Genomic DNA, 19,723 nt, shown 5'->3' with positions numbered 1-19,723 from the left:
AATATAAAGCTACAGGGCTTAACTAAAATGTCACATATATTTGCTTCTGCTTGCAATTCGATCAACTAGCTAGCTACTGATCAGGAGGGAAGGGGTTTATGTGTGCTGGATTAATAAAACATAATGAAAGTAATTATGAATGTAATTTATTTATAAGCTCTGAAAATCTGGAATCAAAAGGGAAAAAATAAAACAAAAGCCTTTTAAATTTCTTTTTTTTTTTTTTTGGCGGGGGGGGCCGCCTGGGTGGCTCAGGCAGTTAAGTGTCCGACTAGCTCAGGTCATGATCTTATGGTTCGTGAGTTCAAGCCCTATGTCAGCTCTGTGTGACAGCTTGGAGCCTGGAGCCTGCTTCAGATTCTCTCTCTCTCTCGCTCTCTCTCTGCCCCTCCCCTGCTTGTTCACCCTCTCCTTCCCTCCCTCATTCCCTCCCTCTCTCTCTCTCTCTCTCTCTCTCCCTCCCTCTCAAGAATAAACTTTAAAATTTGTTTTTAATTTTTTTTTTTAAGATTTTATTTTTAGGTAATCTCTACACCCAATATGGGGTTCAAACTCATAACCCCGAGATCAAGAGTCGCACACCCTACTAGTGACTGAGCCAACCAGGCATCCCACCCCTTTAAAATTCTTGAGAAATGGTTGGCAATATTCAATTTGGCTTATCAAAAGATGCTAAACAATATTGTATGTACAGTTACAAGCCAGTCTCATTCTAGACAGTGATGTCCTTCCACTCCCCTTATAAAATCTCTTTCCTACTTTTTAACATCCTTTAAATGCCAATTGAGGCTACAGTTCTTATTCTAGTTAGTAGTCTTTACAATATCATTAATTAATCATTTTAAAAATTGCTCATGCAGTTTAAAGATTAACCCATCCCAAGAATATTTCTCTTAACCAAATCAAGTCATAATTTTTTACTAAACATTTATGATGGGCAAGAGAGTGTGTGTATGTGTCTTTCAAAAGAGCCCTGAACGTCCAAAGACCTTTCCTTGCAGTACAACTCATCACATCTCAGGATTTCCCATACAAGAAATTCTCTAAGTCTCTGCTATTACGGTTCTCCAAAGAAACAGAAACAACAGGAGATACAGATACAGAACTTTTTAAGGAGATTATGAGGAATTGGTTCCCATGATGACAGGGGCTGAGAAGTCCCACCATCTGCTATGTGCAAGCTGGGGATCCAGGAAAACTAGTGGTAATTCAGTCCAAAGGCCTAAGAACCAGGGAACTGATTTAAATCCCTGGGGGCAGGAGATGAAATAAGATGTGATGCCCAGCTCAAGCAGTAAGGCGGCAGTGGGGGGGGGGGGGGGGGGGGGCGGGTGGCAAATTCCTCCTCCCTCCATGTGTCCTATTCTGGCACTCAATGGATTACATAGTTTAGATAGTGAGCATCCACAATGGAAGAGCAATCTACTTTAAAGAGACCACTGACTCAAATGCTAATCTCATCCTCATCCAGTACACCCTAAGAGACACACCCAGAAATAATGTTTAATCTTGACCCTCTGTGGCCAAACTGACAAAATTACCCAACACATGGTTAAACAACTTTGCCATACAATGCAAATTCTATCACGTTCTTTGAGAGCAAATCACCTATCAAAAGCTATGAGAAATCCTGAAAGAACAAAGCAATTATCTTCCTTTGTGCAAATATCTTCAAAATGTATTTGAAACACAAAATTTTATTCCGTTAACAACTATTAACCTGGAACTTTTAAAAGTGCTACAGAGTACATCTTTTCCCATCTGTATCATACTTGTTAACCACAAAATCATCAATTTAGTATTAATATCTAAAAACCAACAAATCTGGGTGGCAGTGACTTAACACTTACAGTGACAGTAAACATTTTTTAACATGTACTAATGCCTCACATTTGCACACAACTCAAACTATTACGTTTAAACAGCTACAACTTTTCACTCCATATTTTTAAAAGCACACGATAAATGTCAACAGGCTGACTGATAACTGGGTGTTATGCAAAAACAATCTCCTGAGTATACCACAGCTCTGGTTCAAATTCAACACATTTTCTTGTATCTTCTATAGCTTTAGTTCTCTGTTAATAATAAATGCTCAGAATAACCTTAATAGCTTTTGAAAAAAGTTTAAAAATGCGTTTAATGAAAATTCACTGATAAATATTTCATTATATTCTAATGATGTGAAAATTCAGATTTTAACAAATCCTTAAGTAAACATCCCAGACCCTAATTATGATATATGGAAATTTACACTTATTTTTAAAAAGAGAGTGGTGGAGGAAGAGTGGGTATGAAACAAATAATTTTCAAGTATACTATGACAAATAAGAGTAACATTAAGAGTAAGATGTCCTAAAGGGCAAAGACAGAAGGGGAAAAATAATTTAAACATTTAAAACAAACAAAGCTGTCATCCCTATATGGAAAATGCAAAAGACACACAGATATGTCTAGCAAGTCTCATAAATATTTCAATTATATTGAGAATGAAAATAATACAAATTGAAGTCAAAAGGTTTAAATCAGAAACTATGTTACCTCCTCTTTTAAAAAATAAGGGGGGGGGGACGGGGGCAGAAGAACCTACCGGTGCTCTACTTTCAAATCACACCAATCTATCATATCACAGGTTTCAAAGTTCAATGTACATATTAATTTGCTCAACTGAGTAATTTTTCCTTGTAGCTTAGTATGGCCCTTAATTGCTCACATGAATGGTTTCTCACTTCTGAAAAGGTTTCAAAGATCTATTTTGACAAAATGCAAAACTGAAAAGTTTCATATGAATGTTTATCACTACTGTTACTATTATGTATCTATATACTTGGCATCCCTACTTTGGTTCAAAAACAAAAACCAAAAAACCTAAACCTAAAAATAGTATACTGATGACTATTGATTACAAAAGAAAATCAATGACACATTCCATACTGAGCCACAAAAACAGCACACAATTTGGAATAAGACGACCTAGGTATGATTCCCAGCTCCACCATTTGTTATATAATTTTAAGCCAACTGTTTTAACTCAGTCTCTGTCTTCTCACCTGGCTAATGAGAATAGTATCTCCTACCTCAATGCTGAGATGCAAAAGACCCAAGCAGATAGTACCACTCACCACTTTCTAAGCATAGTATACACTTGTTGAACAAGAGAATCTTCTGTAACACAGCTCGTAACTAAATATTCACCTCCCCTAATGCCTCCTGATCTGTGTTAAAACTAAGAGAAGCAGTAAAATAAAGTACTACACTACTAATTTTTTAGTAACCAATATGGAGTACAATTTTATATCTACTATATTTCAAAATAGGACTATTTTTCAGACTTAAAAAAAAAGCTAAAGCAAGAAGTCTTTCTTAAGTAATGATAAGTCTCAGTTTACCTACTGACAATATTCAGACAAGAAATAGTGTATTATTAACATCGATCAAGAGAGCTGAAAATTACTGAAAGCTAAACAGAATCCTGTACTGAGTCAGGAGATGGGATTCAAGTTTCATATTTGTAACTAATAACTGCTTGACCTTGGACAAGTCCCTGGGCTTCAGTTTTCTAATCTATAAGATGAATACTAAAAACCAAAGATAAAATCCAAGTGCCGTTTAATCTGGGCCTTTCTCCGGAGAGGCAATCTCACATAGTAGTTAAGAGAATGGACTCAGCAGAACTGCCAATGGCTCTGCCACTTACAAGTTGCACACCAGTAGACACACAACGCACCAGAGGACACCTTATTTTTTTTTAATGTTTAAAAAAATTTTAATGTTTATTTATTTTTGAGCGAGAGGCAAAGCACGAGCGGGGGAAGGGCAGAGAGAGAGGGAAACACAGTATCTGAAACAGGCTCCAGGCTCTGAGCTCTCGGCACACAGACCGACACGGGGCTCAAACCCACAAATCGTGGAATGACCTGACACAGAGGGACACAACCGACTGAGCACTCAGGTGCCCCAGCACTACAGTACTTCTTACTAGCATCAATGGTTTACTGTTTAAAATATTTCCCTGAAACACAAAATCGTTTTACAATACAGAAACTTAGAAGGCACAGTCCTTCCACATCAAGACACTAGCATTTTACTAGCAGACACGGAGCTCATATGACAGCATTACAACTTTTTACAACATGCTAACCTAAGCCAAGTTTCATCAAAAGATCATAAAATATCATACTTTAGAGACACCACTGAAACCTTGTTAGAAGGCTAATTGTTCTCACCAAAATATCACAGTGAAGGTAAAAATAGAACTGCTACTTAGGTCTTTTTTTTTTTTTAACCTAATACTGCTAATGAAAACAGAAACTTATACCATAATCTCCAGGAATAAAATAAACTCCAGGATGCAAAATAATGTGGAATTTAAAAATATAAAGTGAAATGCAAACTATTAGAGATAATTAGTTCATTAAAGTCAGCCAGTAAAATATTTACCAGATACATCATACTCCAGGCTCTGTGCGTACATTATGTGCAAATAACAAGTGTGAACTTCCTCAGAATTAATCAAATGGTAAAGGCAAGTAAATGCTTTTTCATCACATTTTCACGCCACAAAAGCCACTCATCCACAAACGTTTTTATTTCCTTTAGGCCCAGGTAGGAAGGAAGACTGCCCATTAAAACTGTTTCCTTTCCTTAGTGCAGCCCACAAAGATGCCCAAACTAGTAGTCCCTGACAGCTGATACCAGAACCTTCACAGGACTTCAAGCGAGTAACTTCTAAGACATTTCCTCAAATCCACAAGCTGCACAATTTATCTTCAGTGACGCTCACACCACCACATAGCACTACACCTAACTGTTAACCGGGGTCAAGTATCTGATGAGATCAATTTAATTCCTCCCCTGAACGTATTGCTAGTAAGGAACTCTACTTCTTCAAAAAGTCTGCTTTTTGCAATGGACATCAAGCACTAGAAAAGGGAAACTGACTGGCTAGTCATAGTTGCCCTACTTCCATTTCAGGTCCAAACGAGGAAAAAAAAAAAAAAAAAAAGCTGTTCCACGGAGAGTATCAAGGGAGCTTTAAGCAAATCAAGAGTGTAGATGCTAAACTGAACTTTCTGATTCCTACGATTTAAAAAGGTGACAATGGGTGGGGGTTAGAGGGGGAGGTGAGATAACTGGGCTATCCAAGTGTGGCTTGAGAAAAAAGGTCCACTTCACGAAGTAGTCAAAGTAGGGGGTAGGAAAAACCGGTCTGGCCAAGTGACAAACCCAGGATGCTGACCGAGCTTGGAGGTGGAGGGCCCTGGAGGCCAGGGACCGGAGAAGGGAGATCTCGGGCAAACCGTAGGGGAAGAGCAGCACCAACGCAGAGACCGACGCTGCCACGGAGCAGCGTGTAAGGGGACACCACGAAGGAAACGATGAGTTAGGAGGTAGCGACAGCAAGAGGGTGGCCAGTGCCACGGGCGACGGGCAAGTGGCAACTACGAAAGAAGAGGCACAGCAGCCGGAGGTGGTGGGACTGTGTTGAGTCAGCACAGCTCCTATTCAGGGGGCACTTGTAGGATCCCCGTTGCTCTTCGGGCCCCGGGGCCCGCTACGGAGGGTCGGGACCGCGGTCAGGAGAAACGCTGTTCTCGGAAGAGCTGGCGCCGGCCCCTTCCCCATTTCACAGGTAAACACTGGCCGCCGTCGCCGCTTACCTCTGTTAACATTATTACACCCCGGGGAAGTGAGCTCCTCCCTAGCCTCGCCGCATGGCAACAGCCGTAGCAGCAGCGAAAACTGCCCGAGCCGCCGCCAACGGCCGAAACAGCTCCTTCAGTCGTCTCCCGGGCGGCGGCTTTACTCGGCTTCGCTGGCTTCCCCCCGGCCCGGCTGCTCGCGACGGACGCGCCGCCATCTTGGAAGAGCGACGTCCGCGTCTCTCTGCGACGTGCGCTTCCATTGGTGGGCGCAGGAGCCGCCGGCGACTCGTGACCGTCTCCATGGCGCCGGCGCGTGGGGAAGCGGAGGCGGGCGCCTCGCGGCCCACTCGGCCACCGCGGTGAGGCCTCCAAAGCTGGGTTCCCAGGGTAACTTGCGATTGCCGGTAGTAGAGACGGGGCCCAGTGTGAGGCCAGCCGGGGAGCGGGCGCGCTCGCCCTCCGGGTTGGGTCGTCCTCCGCGGCTCGCCGGCGTAGGCCGGCCCTAGCGTGGAGTGAGATGGGCAGAGGCCGAGCCTTCGACTGATGGCGCTGCGGACCTCGCGCGTCTCGGGAACTGGGAGGCAGATGTCCTGTAGACAAACTTCCCTCTGGCATTTCCTTTGCACAGCGGCGACCGAAGAGCACGCGGAGGCTCGGTTCCCTTCACGGTCTGGGGTTAAATATGATCTGAAACTGCTCCTCACGCAGTCCCTCTCTTCATGAACTTTGACAGAAACTTTCCTTTGTCCTTAACCAATCGTCAGCGAGCCCTCTTTTGGGGTGTGCGACAGGTTGTAGAATTGATACAGGCATATCAGCTTTACCCAGGATCCTAGCACTTAGGACGGTCGCTGATTAAGTGATTGGCCAGCACGTACATCACAATGAGATCTTAGTTTTGCTTTTTCTAAGAGACCTCTTAAAAACAATAAAGCCACTTTTGCTTTTTAGCTGTCATCTTTTACAGCTCTACTAGCCTCTTGATACAATATGTCTGTGTATCAGTGTGAGCAGATTTCAGCAAGTGGCATTGTAGCTAGTGCCAAGTTGAAATGGGACTGAACTCTGGCCCTCACTGTGCAGTCAGAGAAGCCCCTGAGAGTGACACCATTCTGAATCTACCACTAGATGCGTTACAATATGTGGAGTTAGAGGCAGTCACTTCTACCTGAATTTTAACGAAAGTAGTTTACCTGAACCTTCTGTCAAAGCGTGTTGTTCTGTTGTGTGTTAGAAACTAGTTTAGAAGGAAATTGAAGATTTTCAGATCTGATATGCAGAACCCTTCCATCTTTTTTTATGAGGGGTACAAAAGCACTTTGAAAACTAACGTCGTTCATTCCCCTTTTCCCGAATCTCCTTCCGTAACAACGGTGCTATTCTATAAAATGAAATTTGCTTAATACATTACTATTATAGTCTCAAAATATTACAAACTTGTGTTATCTCTATTCTATTGTATCCTCCCCAAGGAAACAAAACTATTTAGGTAGTCAGGTAAAAATTCAAGAAAAACCCTCATTTTGCCCAATTCAACTAATTGAGGCAAAGTAGTTTTTGTATTGATACACATCTGATACATAATTTCCGTATTCCTGGGCCAGCAGAATTCTGACCTCTGCAACTAGTATTACTACTAGTTTTACTACTACTAGTAGTACTACAACTACTATTACTAGTATTGACAGATTAAGCCATGATAGGAAATAAGATTGGAAAATACTATCTGAACTAAGATATTAAGGGAAACTAAGAGATACTAGAGACAACAAGGAAGCTGGAAAAAGATACTGTTCCAACCTGTAAGTAAGAAAACAGAGAAGGAGACTTGTTAATATTTAAGATACCACCTAGTGAATTACAACTGTAATTTAGGTGTCTAGCCTAAGTATTTAACTTTTTGCACATATTTTCCCATTACAGAAGTAATACATTTTCACTTGGTCTAAAGGTAGTAAAGTAAGTGTAGGCATTACTTGAGTTTATACCAACCTGTAATATGACCCGGACATGCTTTTAATATTTAAGAGTTTATCTGCAGACCTAGGAGAGAGAAAGCCAAAATCATCAGCTCCCAGTTTTCTCAGCGAGCGTCCTTTCTGTGACCTAAAAAACCTTATGCTAGCTAGCCTTGCAGGTCTCTCCTCACATCCACTGCTCTGACCTCATTTCTACCAGGCACTTTGTCCCAGCTTTCCTGCTCCTATAACAGCAAGTCATGTTCTTGACTTGGGGCCTTTGCACTGACTGCACTCTATCTAGGAGGATCTATCCACCAAATACTTGCATGGCTAGCCCCTTCACTTCTGTCCCATCCCTGCTCAAATGTCATCTTTTTAAAGAAGCCTACTCTGACCATCCCATTTAAAATGTTGCCTGTCTCTATCCTCCCTACCTTGCTTTAGTTCATAACTCTTACACTTTCTAACAGTTACTCTTTTTCTTATTGTCTGCCTTCCTTCCATTAGGACATAAGCTCCACAAGGTCAGGGATTTTTTTGCTTTGTTCATGGATGTTTCCTCAGCACCTATAATATAAGAATACTGCATGGCACATAGTAGGCACTCAATAAAAATTTCTTCAATGAATGGGTAAATCATTTCCTAAAAGACCTCAAAAGGAAAAAGCCTAATTAAAGTTGATTTTTTTTAATGTTTATTTATTTTGAGAGAGAGAGAGAACATATGAGCAAGCGGGGGGGGGGGGGGGGGGGGGGGGGTAGAGAATCCTAAGCAGGCCTTGGGCTGTCAGTGTAGAACCCAACATGGGACTAGATCATGACCTAACTGAAATCAACAGCCAGATGCTTAACGGACTGAGCCACCCAGGTGCCCCTGATTTAAAACACAATCTTTACTGTTGAAAGGTTAATTAAAAAAAAAAAAAATTGACCATTATGTGTTCTTATTTTGCAATTATGGGGGAATTACTTTTACTGTCACTAGAATGCTAGAGAAAAGTTTATGACAGAATTGTGAGCTATGCCTTTTCCTTCACCTAGCTCATTGCTGATATTTTAAACGGTGGTAATGGGATAGGGGATAATAAAGATAAAATATATTCAAAACAAACCTTCTTTATCTTGGGCATGAGTTAAAATTAATTGCTAGCAAGGCAAGCAGAAACTGATTAAGGTATGCCATTTTGGTGAGTTATGGAAATTGAGTTATATAGTTGGGAAAGAGAATGTTTACAGAATCCACTAGCTTAAAATAAGCACCTAATTTGGTACAGATTACAGTCGCATTCCATGTAGTCTTAAAAACATCATATCAGTTGTTACAGAGGAAACCTGGGACCAACTGATCTGAGACGTAGGGTCCTTTGGCTATCAATCAGAAATTCAAAACAAAACAATCCGTCTTAAGAAACACATGATAAGGATATTTACGTGGCTGTTACTGCAAAAGGTTTGATTCCCCAGTAGCACTATCCAATCTGCCCAATTAACGCAGGAAAAGATGACAAAAGAGGTCAGAGGCAAAAATCAAGTGTGTAATGCTTTTCAACAGGCCACTGCCAGTGATTTCTAAACCCCCAAGCAACAATTTGGTATATCCAGTTTGCCTGGATATATCAGAGGAAAAAACTCTCCCAAGTATTCAGGTTGTCACAAATTAGCTACAATTCTTTTTGAGAAACTGAAAGAATATAGCATCAAGGTTTCAAGCAAATCACACCTATCAAACAGTTGTTACTTTTTAATCTTTTGGGGTTTTGAGCCATTTTATTAACTGCAGTTTCCTTGTAATACAATATCGTCAGTGTCAACTACACCTCTACTGAACATTAAATAGTACTACACATTCATTAACAAAGCCCAATATCAAAGCCAGTGAATTGGCGTTGAAGTAATGTACTGCCAACAGAGAAGACACATTCTAAGAACAGTCAACAGCAGGATATCCTGAGTCTTTGTTAAAGCTTTAGTAACAGAAAGCTGTAAACAGCAGTAAGCAGAAATTTCAGGGCATTTAAGAGTGATCTGAAGTCTAGCTTCAAATAGCCCAGTCTGTGCTTTTTTCTTACATAGTATTTTTTGAGGAAATACTGAGGCAACTCAAGCCAAAGAAACAAACAATATGAAGTTTTCCTAACAATAGATGCAGCTATAGCAAAATAATAATGTTGACATTTCAAAAGTATAAGATCACTGGCAACCTCAGCCAACAGTTTTTGAAATAAATAGTTTTTAAATAAAATAGTTTTGTTTCTAACATCACAAAAATTAGACCTAGAGCACTTTTCAAACATTTAATTCTCAAATACGAACACTATTTTTCAGTACCTAGGATAGGCCCAAGATGCTGTGGGAGGCATTTTGCATATAATATACTTAACAGTTGAAGAAGACTTTCACAGTAGATCTTATTACACTTTGAGGCCATGACAAATTTAGTGAATCCAAGTCATCTATCAAGCATATACGCTATCAACATCATTTGTCACTGTTAACGCTGGCTTCAATCAACCTGGCTAAGGTAGTGTGTGTCAGACTTCTCCAGTACAAAGTTACTTTTTCCCTCTTTCCATATTGCTCTACTCCTTGGAAGGAAGTCACTATCAGCAGGCCAGACACCATCAGCAGGGAATTATGAGGGTGGAATATCTACTTAAATGATTTGAAATTATTTTGCATGGGAAATCTTTCTCTTCATTTTTTACTGATTCAATCATATGAGTAAAGATTCATAGACCTTTATTTTATACTTCAGGTTAAATCCAATACTCTTATTTTGTTGCTCAAATTGTCTATATTTAATGTATACCTAGACATATACATAATGTCTGCGTATAGTGTAATCTATATTTAATGTATAAATAGTATACATAGTGTTATTCAATGTATGCATGTAGAATGTAGTCTATATTTAATGTATACCCAGACATATGCATAGTGTCTACATACAATGTATAATTATATGTAGTCTATATTTAATGAAAAAATATATGTGTGTATATATATATAGTTATATAATTCTGTATAGTTGTATAATTCTGAATTATATATGTGTAAATACTGTATCTTCAAGTATATTAAATTAGTTAATCTTAAAAATTAAAGTTTTTCAATAATCATGTCCTCAATTTCTTATGTGAATCATAAGAATTATGATTAGCCTTTGACCTCCTTTTTTTGCCTTTATCCCAAGGAGGAAATGAGAAAAGGAATCCGTGCTCATAGACAGAACCCAATATGTCCCCATATTTAAGGCTTAACTCAGCTAGTTCCATTTTTACAGAGTAAGGGTGAAATTAAACACTGCTATTCTATTGTTCCCTACTTTAATAGCTTAACAACTAAGGTAAAAAAATAAGATCATTCTAAAAATTACTATTGTTTTTAAATGGTAATATGTTAATTGGTACAAAGTTAATTTGACCTGCCTTCACCCTTGCATGTACAGTGATCTTTCTGTTTTTAATAAAAATTTTACATTTAAACCTATTAGTAATAGACATACACACAATTAAATTGAAGAGATATTAGACATGTGCCCCATAATATTGACTGTCGAATGTAATGAATATGAGCCTGAGAAGATTTACATTGTGGTCCTGTCTTTACTATCAAATAAGATTAAACCTTGGAAATGAAAATCCATCATTTGTTGAGCATAGTGTCTTTTTCTGTAAAGCTAGGAGATTAAAACATATAATTAATTTAACACTAATATACTGTGTACATGGGAGGTGTTATTTGAAGCATTGGACAATGTCCTCTGTCTCAACATCAAACACTCTTTAAGTTTTTTTCAAGTCTAAAACTGGTACTTAATGATAGCAAGTAAGTTGCAGTTCATTTTCCTATCACTTTCCTCCAACGAACATACTCATCATCACCGTTTTCAAAAACCTTGCTACAGAACAGAGGCACACTCTGCTGTGAACTCTTATGCGTATGGTAATGAACTCCTTGAATTACCACCTTACCACTTAAAATAAGACACTTCCTACCTTATCATGGCAATGTGTCTAAGTATCCACGAACAGAGAAATCAGCAAACATGTCAAGGAAAGTCCTGGGCTATAAAAAAAAATTAAAAATAAAAAACAAAGCAAATACTCAAATAAAAGGAATGTGAAATCAGGCTATTTATTCCTGAAATCTATAGGGCATTCACCTAATTTGGATGGATAAGACTTATCTTGTTTACTAAATCAGCAAAATGCAGAGGGCTTCACATTTTATTTTTAAAAATAGATGTCCTTTTTGGGTTTTCCTGTTGCTGGGGAAGTGTTCTTTCTGTTGCTAACAGAGCTAAATGTTCTGCTTTGAATGGGAAATGTTTGTTTTTATTGGTAGGAGTAGCAGAAGGATGAATGAAGGAATCCATTAAAAAAAAAAAACTGTTTCTGTAAGTGAGATGTCTGCCTTCTGGGTAAAGGAATATGATTGGTTATTTACCAGATTCTTTAATAGAATCATGAAGTTGGTTTATTTGTTTACACATCATTTTATTCACTAAAGCATAAATGGACTAACTATCCAAATTGTAAAGATCACAGGATTATAGAATTCATACTGAAACATTTATTACCACTGAACTTCCAGTGGTTAGAAGGTACAAAGAAGACATTTATCATCTTTACATTTTTCACCTAATGTAATTTAGCTTCCAAAAAAAGGGGGTAGGGAAAGAAATAAATGAGATCTGGCTTTCCCTTCAAATCTTAGTATCATATAATTAAAATGCAAGCCATCTTGCCCTTCATCTTGGTATATATTATTTGCACTGTTTAGGGCAGGAAGCTGATGGGGGAAATATCACAGGCAAGCAAATAGTATAAAATATTAGTTTGATATATACTGAGCTTAAAACTGCATGAAAAATGGCCATTCTGGCTATCCTAAATTTAACAATTACAAAATTATTTTTAATATAATTTTGTTAACCCCAAATTAAGTTCTATGTTATCAGTACCTTAATTGTGTTGTATTACTCTGTGAAAGACTGTAGATCTCCTAAACAAGAGCTTTTACTTTGTTTCAAGCTGTGTCTCTGATTAATTCATCAAATGTATTCTTCATGGTTATGCCAGAAATTTTGGTTACACTGAAATTCTGTGATGTGAAAATGTAATTAAGTTTCTATCTTCCAAATTTGATTTTGGTCTTTAGAAGCAAGTTTTTAATCTATGAACCATTAGCTTTTGGGAAAAAGGGAATATTTCATAATATCTGTCTAAATCATTCTGTGGCAGATGATGCTGTATTGACCTAGTCATTTCATTTTCCTCTGGGGATTGAAAAAAATTACAAATCCTGCCTGTTTAGGTGGGGTTGTGTAACTAGCTCAGGCCAATGGAATGTAGCAATCCTCCTCTCTCTCCACCTTCCAAGGTGACCTTGGCTGTTGGTTGAGGTAATAGATGGAGGGAACCACACAGGAGAACCCATCTATTAGATCAAAAAAGAAAAAAACTTTAGACTTTGCATGAGTGACAAGTTCTTTCGTTGTTGTGAGTTGTTGTTATCACATCTAGCAATATACACCCCAAATAAAATACTTTTTTTTTTTTAATTTTTTTTTCAACGTTTATTTATTTTTGGGACAGAGAGAGACAGAGCATGAACGGGGGAGGGGCAGAGAGAGAGGGAGACACAGAATCGGAAACAGGCTCCAGGCTCCGAGCCATCAGCCCAGAGCCTGACGCGGGGCTCGAACTCACGGTCCGCGAGATCGTGACCTGGCTGAAGTCGGACGCTTAACCGACTGCGCCACCCAGGCGCCCCAATAAAATACTTTTTAACTCAACTCACTGGGAGTATAAAGTGTCTAACCTGAGAAATCCTTACCCTCTCTTCTGCCACCCAATTCCTGGGATGAGGGGACTGTTTTAAGTGATAGTACTTAAGAAGAGCCTTAGTAGTTACACCAGTTTTTAAGTAGAACTACTTTATCAAATCACAACCTAGTGTTACACATTAAACACATACACATACACACACACACACACACACACACACACACACACACACAGAGTATTTCTGGGAGAGGTGGACAGGCTGAAGACCCTGTTTCATCCGTTCTACTCAGAAAAGAAAACCAAGAGAGTTAATGGAAGAGGAAAAAGAGTGAATAAAAGACCAGCATGAACCAGAACGAAGGACAAGTTCCTCTTAAAGTAGTAAGAGCCTTCCCAGGGAGTTCCAATATGCATTATCCAAGGATGTGGCAAAATTGGGAACTAAGGAGGTAATACAGTCAGGTGGTTGGCTCGGGAGTTGTATCAAGGAATGACTTTGGTTAATTGGACTGTGGGGCAAGTTTTGCCTGGGGATGCCTTACAGGTGCTCCTCACCCTGATCAGGAGAGTCTCCCACACTGAAAATTCACTCAGGAACAAGGGAACTAATGTTATTACACACCTCTGTGCCAGGTGCATTGGGTATCTTGTTACCTTTACACCTCATGGTAAGTATTGTTAGCTACATTTTTTTTTTAATTTTTTTTTCAACGTTTATTTATTTTTGGGACAGAGACAGAGCATGAACGGGGGAGGGGCAGAGAGAGAGGGAGACACAGAATCGGAAACAGGCTCCAGGCTCTGAGCCATCAGCCCAGAGCCTGACTCGGGGCTCGAACTCACTGACCGCGAGATCGTGACCTGGCTGAAGTCGGACGCTTAACCGACTGCGCCACCCAGGTGCCCCGTTAGCTACATTTTTTAAATGAGGACATTGAGACTCAGAAGTTTATTTAATTCACCTCAGAGTTCTGTGCTAATAGCAAATCAATTTGAGTCCAGACTTTTCAGATTTGAAACTTTTTTTCCTGCTATATTTCCCACACACTCAGCCACAAATCTAGGAGTTAATGTGCCATTTGGATGTCCAATAAAAACTCTCTTTTTCTCAAACATTTCCTGCTTGTTGCAGCCTAGATCTCTTCAGGATCTCTTGAATTAAACTATAATGTATCTAACAATAACTTGTTTTTCCAGTTTACCCACTTTCCCCCCTCCCTCATAAAAGAAGAAATAAGGGTATGAACCCTATAGAGTTTTATCTGATTTTTTCTGTTAACTTGTCAAAATCTAACCATAGTTCTACTCTAACGTAAACACAATTTACCTCTCCTGATAGTAAAAGTTAATCTCATGTTTTTATTGAATTTTTCTCATTGATTGATATGCATAATACATTCAGCTAATTTCTCTGAGCCCACTTGAGGCCTCTTTATCACTGACATCATGCGATCTTTCTATGTCTGCCTCACGCCTATTGGCCTCTGGCTCATGCCGGGCTTACACTGTAACCTAAGGGGATGGCATCCCGTCTGTGTCTTTTCTTCTGCCTCCCTTCCCCAGTGAAGTACCAGACTTGAGCTGTGTAATTTCTCTTCTCCTTCACTTTTCGCCCTCAGAGACCTATGCTTTTCCATTTTCCTAAACCAATTGTATCCCTTCTCCTCAACTGTGTCTGACATTGATAAGTCTCTCATTAATCAACTCTTTCTCTGTCTCCTTAGGCTAACCATTAGTCCCTAATGTCCTTATGACCATGGTCACAGGCTGCCTCTGAGCCCCACTGGAACTGAAAGGGATGACCTGTGATCTGCAACCACCAGTAAGAACAGAGTACAGTTGTGCGCTAACTTCAACAGCATGTCTGTTTTGCTGCAGCACATGGACATTTATGAGAAGTTAAGTCCAGAGTTGATTTGCAAAGTCCCATTTTGATAGTAAGTTTATTATCAGTTTATTTCTGATTTTTCTCCTAAGCCCCAGATTATATTTCCCTTATTTATTAGTCTCATTCATTATCCCTTTTCTTTTTAACCAATTCCTTAGAAATATCTTTGGAATACTGCATCTCCTATAATCGTATGTTTTTCTTGGCTTATTTTAAGAAATACACTAAAATTCAAAATGTATGCTAGCTAAAACTGATAGGTTTTCACAATACAATGTTTAAAAGTAATAAATCTGCCCTCCAGAATACAAAATAATTACTGAATGACACAATTACTATCCAGTTTTCAACTTAACTTATTCAACAATTACTCTCATTTATCCATATCATGTATTCCTTTAAAGCACATGAGAGTTTTGAGTTGCTAGAAAGCTAGTAAGCAGATGCTTTTGTATTTGGTGCTAAAAATGTAAAAGTAAAGTAAAATATCAAAGGTTTTCTCACTGTTCTTTTCCTTCATTCCTATTTTTTGGCCAAATTATTTTCTCTGAAAGATGGCAGTCTATCTGAGATGAAAAGCGTATTCCTAGTGTTCATTGTCCCACTTTGTCTAGTATAGTTTTTTAGAAGATTATTAGAATATGAAAGAGATTCCAATAGTTTATAATGCAATGAAGCAAAAGAAGTGAGATTTTAATCACACACATTGATGAAGGAGCAGAAAAGGCTTGCAGAGATTCTGCTTTGGCTTCCTTTTCTAGCTAAAATATAAAGCTAATGGAAATGACACATTTTGTAAGTGTGATAAAATAGGTACCTGATCACTTGCCCTAATAAAAAAGAAAATGGATTTGAAAAATCTAAAATGGTGAATAATCTAAAACTTGTCAAACTGTAGAGTAAAGCCATTCAAATTTGAGCTTGTTTAATACTGGATATCCACCGGTATTACTGAGTACACTATTTTAGAGAAATCATAGTGATGCCATAACAGAACCTTAATTTTGCATTTTAGCTCTCTATTTTACAGTAACTTCAAGTACTATTTCTTACCTATGCTTCATAAAAGTCATGCAAAGCATCACAGAGCTGGTTCAGCCTGACTCATGAGCTAGGGGCCAATTGCTAAAATTCGTGGAATTTTACTCGCCAGTTTTTAGATACAACCATTACTAAAAATTAAAGTCTATGAGCTTACAATTAAATAAATTATATGTAAAATGAAGGCCATAAATACTCAAAAAAAAACTTTGCTTCCCAACTATTTCACTACTTTTTACCACTATCTGTGTTTTCGAGGTCATTTATGTTTATTGCGTGGGGAAAAAAACTATAGAATAGTGGGTACTTCACATCTCTTCCTAACTCTTTGTTCGTGATGTCCGGGTGATAGCTGGAGACCAGCTGTGGAGGGAGTGTTTACACCAAGGAAATTGGTAAATACTACAAAATCAAGATGTGAGTTACTGTTTTGCTGATTTTCTAGAGTTAAGGAAGGGATCAAGAACATGTTGATAATGCATATTAAACTTGAAAGGTGTCATGACCAACTGTTCCATTGTAAATAACACACAAAAAAATTTGAGGAACTATTCTAGTATTCAAACACTACTATCCATTTCAGGAAGGAAGTTGCTCACACTGTTGACAAATGAATGAACTTCTGACATCTTACTTGTTAAAGAAAAATAAAATATCAACCAGTGTTTGTTCACACTTGTTTGTCAGTTTCAATCACAGTTGAGCTAGAATACAAGAATTCAGCAAAAATCGACAAAATCATTAGAAGAGAGTTAATTGCCTATATGCAAATAATAAACAATATTGAACGTTGTATCTTTTTCTATATTCTTTTTTTTAACGTTGATTTATTTTTGAGAGAAGGAGAGAAACAGAGCGTGAGTGGGGGAGGGACAGAGAGAGAGGGAGACACACAATCCTAAGCAGACTCCAGGCTCTAAGCCGTCACCACAGAGTCCAATGCAGGGCTTGAACTCGTGGACCACGAGATCATGACCTGAGCCGAAGTCGGATGCTTAGCCAACTGAGCCACCCAGGTGTCCCCTGAACATTGTATCATTTTAAATAAATTGTGTGCCACTCATTTTCTGGTATTGGTAAAATCCGTGATAAATCTATATATACCTATAAATATATGTGTACCATTTTTTCCCCCTGAAGAGCCACTTAACCAGCTTACCACTGTTGAGCACTGACACTCTGACCCCCTTCACACAGTCTCAGTTCAGCCATTGGTTGCCAGCTTATTCTTCCTCTCCTCCAACCTCACATTTGATTGGTTATGACTTGTAATAGTTCTCAAAGGTTGAGAAAGGTAATTCCTTGTTCAGCATCTCTATTACTTCAGATTCTTGATGTGGAGACCCAACAATGTCAGTTATAGTGTTTAAGGTGACCCATCCTCTTTCTTTTGCTTACAGACTCTGCCTCCCTTGCCACAGAAGTGGCCGTGGAACTTGCACCTGATTAATTTGAGCAACAGTGATTAGTGAATTGACAAGTGATATAAGCAGAGATGGAATCCCTTTCTGGCTTTGATACTATGTATGTTCAGGATACTATATTTTTGGGGTTGCTAAGTAGAATCTGCTGGCAAGTATGTTCTGTGCCACATAAAGGAGGCATATCTGCAGAGCAGGAGAAAGTGATATTAATATGTCAAGAGAAGTAGAGACAAGCAGAAATGAGCAGCAGAAAGAGTATGTTCTGGGAATGTTGAGTTCCCAGATCCAATTCTTTCTATAGGCATTACTTTCTGTAGCCATTTCTTCATTTCTATGAGTTATTTCAGTATCTTCCTAGAAACATGGACCACTACATTTACCTTTGTCTTAAAATAACATGAACTGATTTCCTCTTTACTTGTAATATTAGAGTCCCGACTAATACAAATCCCTGTGCAGTTAATGGGTGGGCTTTGGCAAGTCTGCAAACTGCATGAAATTGTATGCAAGATTTTGTGTTCGATTCTAAGTGCACTTTGCACCCCCGCCTCCCGGGAATAGTTTTGCAGTTTGCCTCAGATTCAAAAAAGACCTATAAGCCCACAAAAGCTGACTTAAGTTAGTATGAATAAAAATAAACTAAGCAAATAGCTTTCTGTGTCAGAATTTACTCAGAATATACCATACCAAGGTGGTTACATTCACCTGTGTATGGATTGGAGTCTGTCTTTGCCTGATGTTTTTAAACTAGATTCTAAGGCTTCCTAAGAGCTTTAAATACCAAAGACACTTATTTTTCATTTAATTCCTTCCTTGTTACTTTCTTCACATACTAGCCTATTTGTATATGTGTGATATTGTTAGCATATTTCTCAAGAGAGTAAAACGAGAGGCACTCGCTATTCACTTGTCAAACATCAAAGAAGATGAACATCTAATAAGAAGCCGCTATCTATATTCTAAAAAAACCTTTAGACTTGACTTTTATCTACCTTTGGAAATAACCTTCAGGAAAATAATAGGGAAATAATATTATGCATTAAATTTAAATTTGATAAATACAACTCAGATGTTTTAAGATTACTTTCAAAAAGACTACTGGGTTAAGAAGCCAGTGAAATTAAGTTATAGGGCAGAAAGAATCTTTATTGAGGAAAATTAAAACTGGACACAATATAAATGAGAAAACAGTAAAATATAAGAAATCCATCTTGTTCTCTTGTGTGTTAGCTATCAAGTGGAAAATAATTGTATGTGATAAAAAGCAAAATAAAGTGTTCCCAATACTATGTATTCAATACCTTTACTTCAGAAAAAGCTAAAGCAATTTCATAAGATGATTTTTGTCTAAGAAAGTAATTTATTGCTTGGATAAGCATGACACAGAAGGCTGTGCAGGCCCCACTTACCTCACTGAAGCAATATTTTGTTAGCCTTTGTAACAGTTCTGGTTGATTGTACCTATTGCACCAGAAGAAATTATTTAAATCTCATTTAAAATATAACGGCCACAATAAAGTAATGTAGTCAAGGTTTCTTTGAAAATATATTTGGTTTGAAAATTAAAATGTGGTACACTGAAGTTGCTAAGAACTAAAAATACTTTGTCATCATAGCCAATAGACAACATTATAAACATCCTGTCAAGGCTGAAGTGAATAATGTTTAAGGCTTATACTGAATACAACTAGACTAAGATATCAGGTTAACTGGTAAATCTAATAATGAAAGTTTAGGAGCTAAAGCTATCAAATCAACTGGACCATTTTAACAAAAATTTTACCACATTCCAACTTTACTTTGAGATGAAATTTAGTGTTGCTTCTCTAATCATGTTAATCATTAAGTTCCCAGTTGAGAATGATTCATAGATGCACAGAAAGAAATTCTATCTTTAATTCTAAGGCTACAGTAGGTTGTATCTATTTAATGGGTAGTCAAGCTAGTCTGACCTTTAAGGCTAGCTCACATT

At 38.3% G+C, this 19,723-nt stretch overlaps 1 protein-coding gene and 1 long non-coding RNA gene across 4 annotated transcripts in view; one reads left to right on the top strand and one right to left on the bottom strand.

The window, feature by feature from the left end:
- The window catches only part of SNX13 (sorting nexin 13), a 135,073-nt gene extending 128,769 nt beyond the window's left edge, over positions 1 to 6,304 (bottom strand). The window contains exon 1 of one of the 3 annotated variants that reach the window (XM_086694900.1): positions 5,661 to 6,304. In XM_086694900.1, coding sequence (XP_086551026.1) covers positions 5,661 to 6,260 — 600 coding nt within the window. In that variant the 5' untranslated portion in view covers positions 6,261 to 6,304. The remainder of the gene's footprint in view (positions 1 to 5,660) is intronic. The other 2 variants (XM_086694898.1, XM_086694899.1) reach the window with 2 other exon arrangements.
- On the top strand, positions 5,006 to 19,040 carry LOC147583225 (uncharacterized). Its single transcript, XR_015246474.1, has 3 exons — positions 5,006 to 5,632; positions 15,123 to 15,335; positions 17,728 to 19,040. It is a non-coding gene; the product is annotated as an uncharacterized LOC147583225 (long non-coding RNA).
- Positions 19,041 to 19,723: the final 683 nt, after the last annotated feature.

Source organism: Puma concolor, chromosome A2 (assembly GCF_028749965.1).
Source record: "Puma concolor isolate L17-30 chromosome A2, mPumCon1.1.hap2, whole genome shotgun sequence".
Classification (NCBI taxonomy): Eukaryota; Metazoa; Chordata; class Mammalia; order Carnivora; family Felidae; genus Puma; species Puma concolor.
This window is presented reverse-complemented; position numbering and strand designations above follow the sequence as displayed.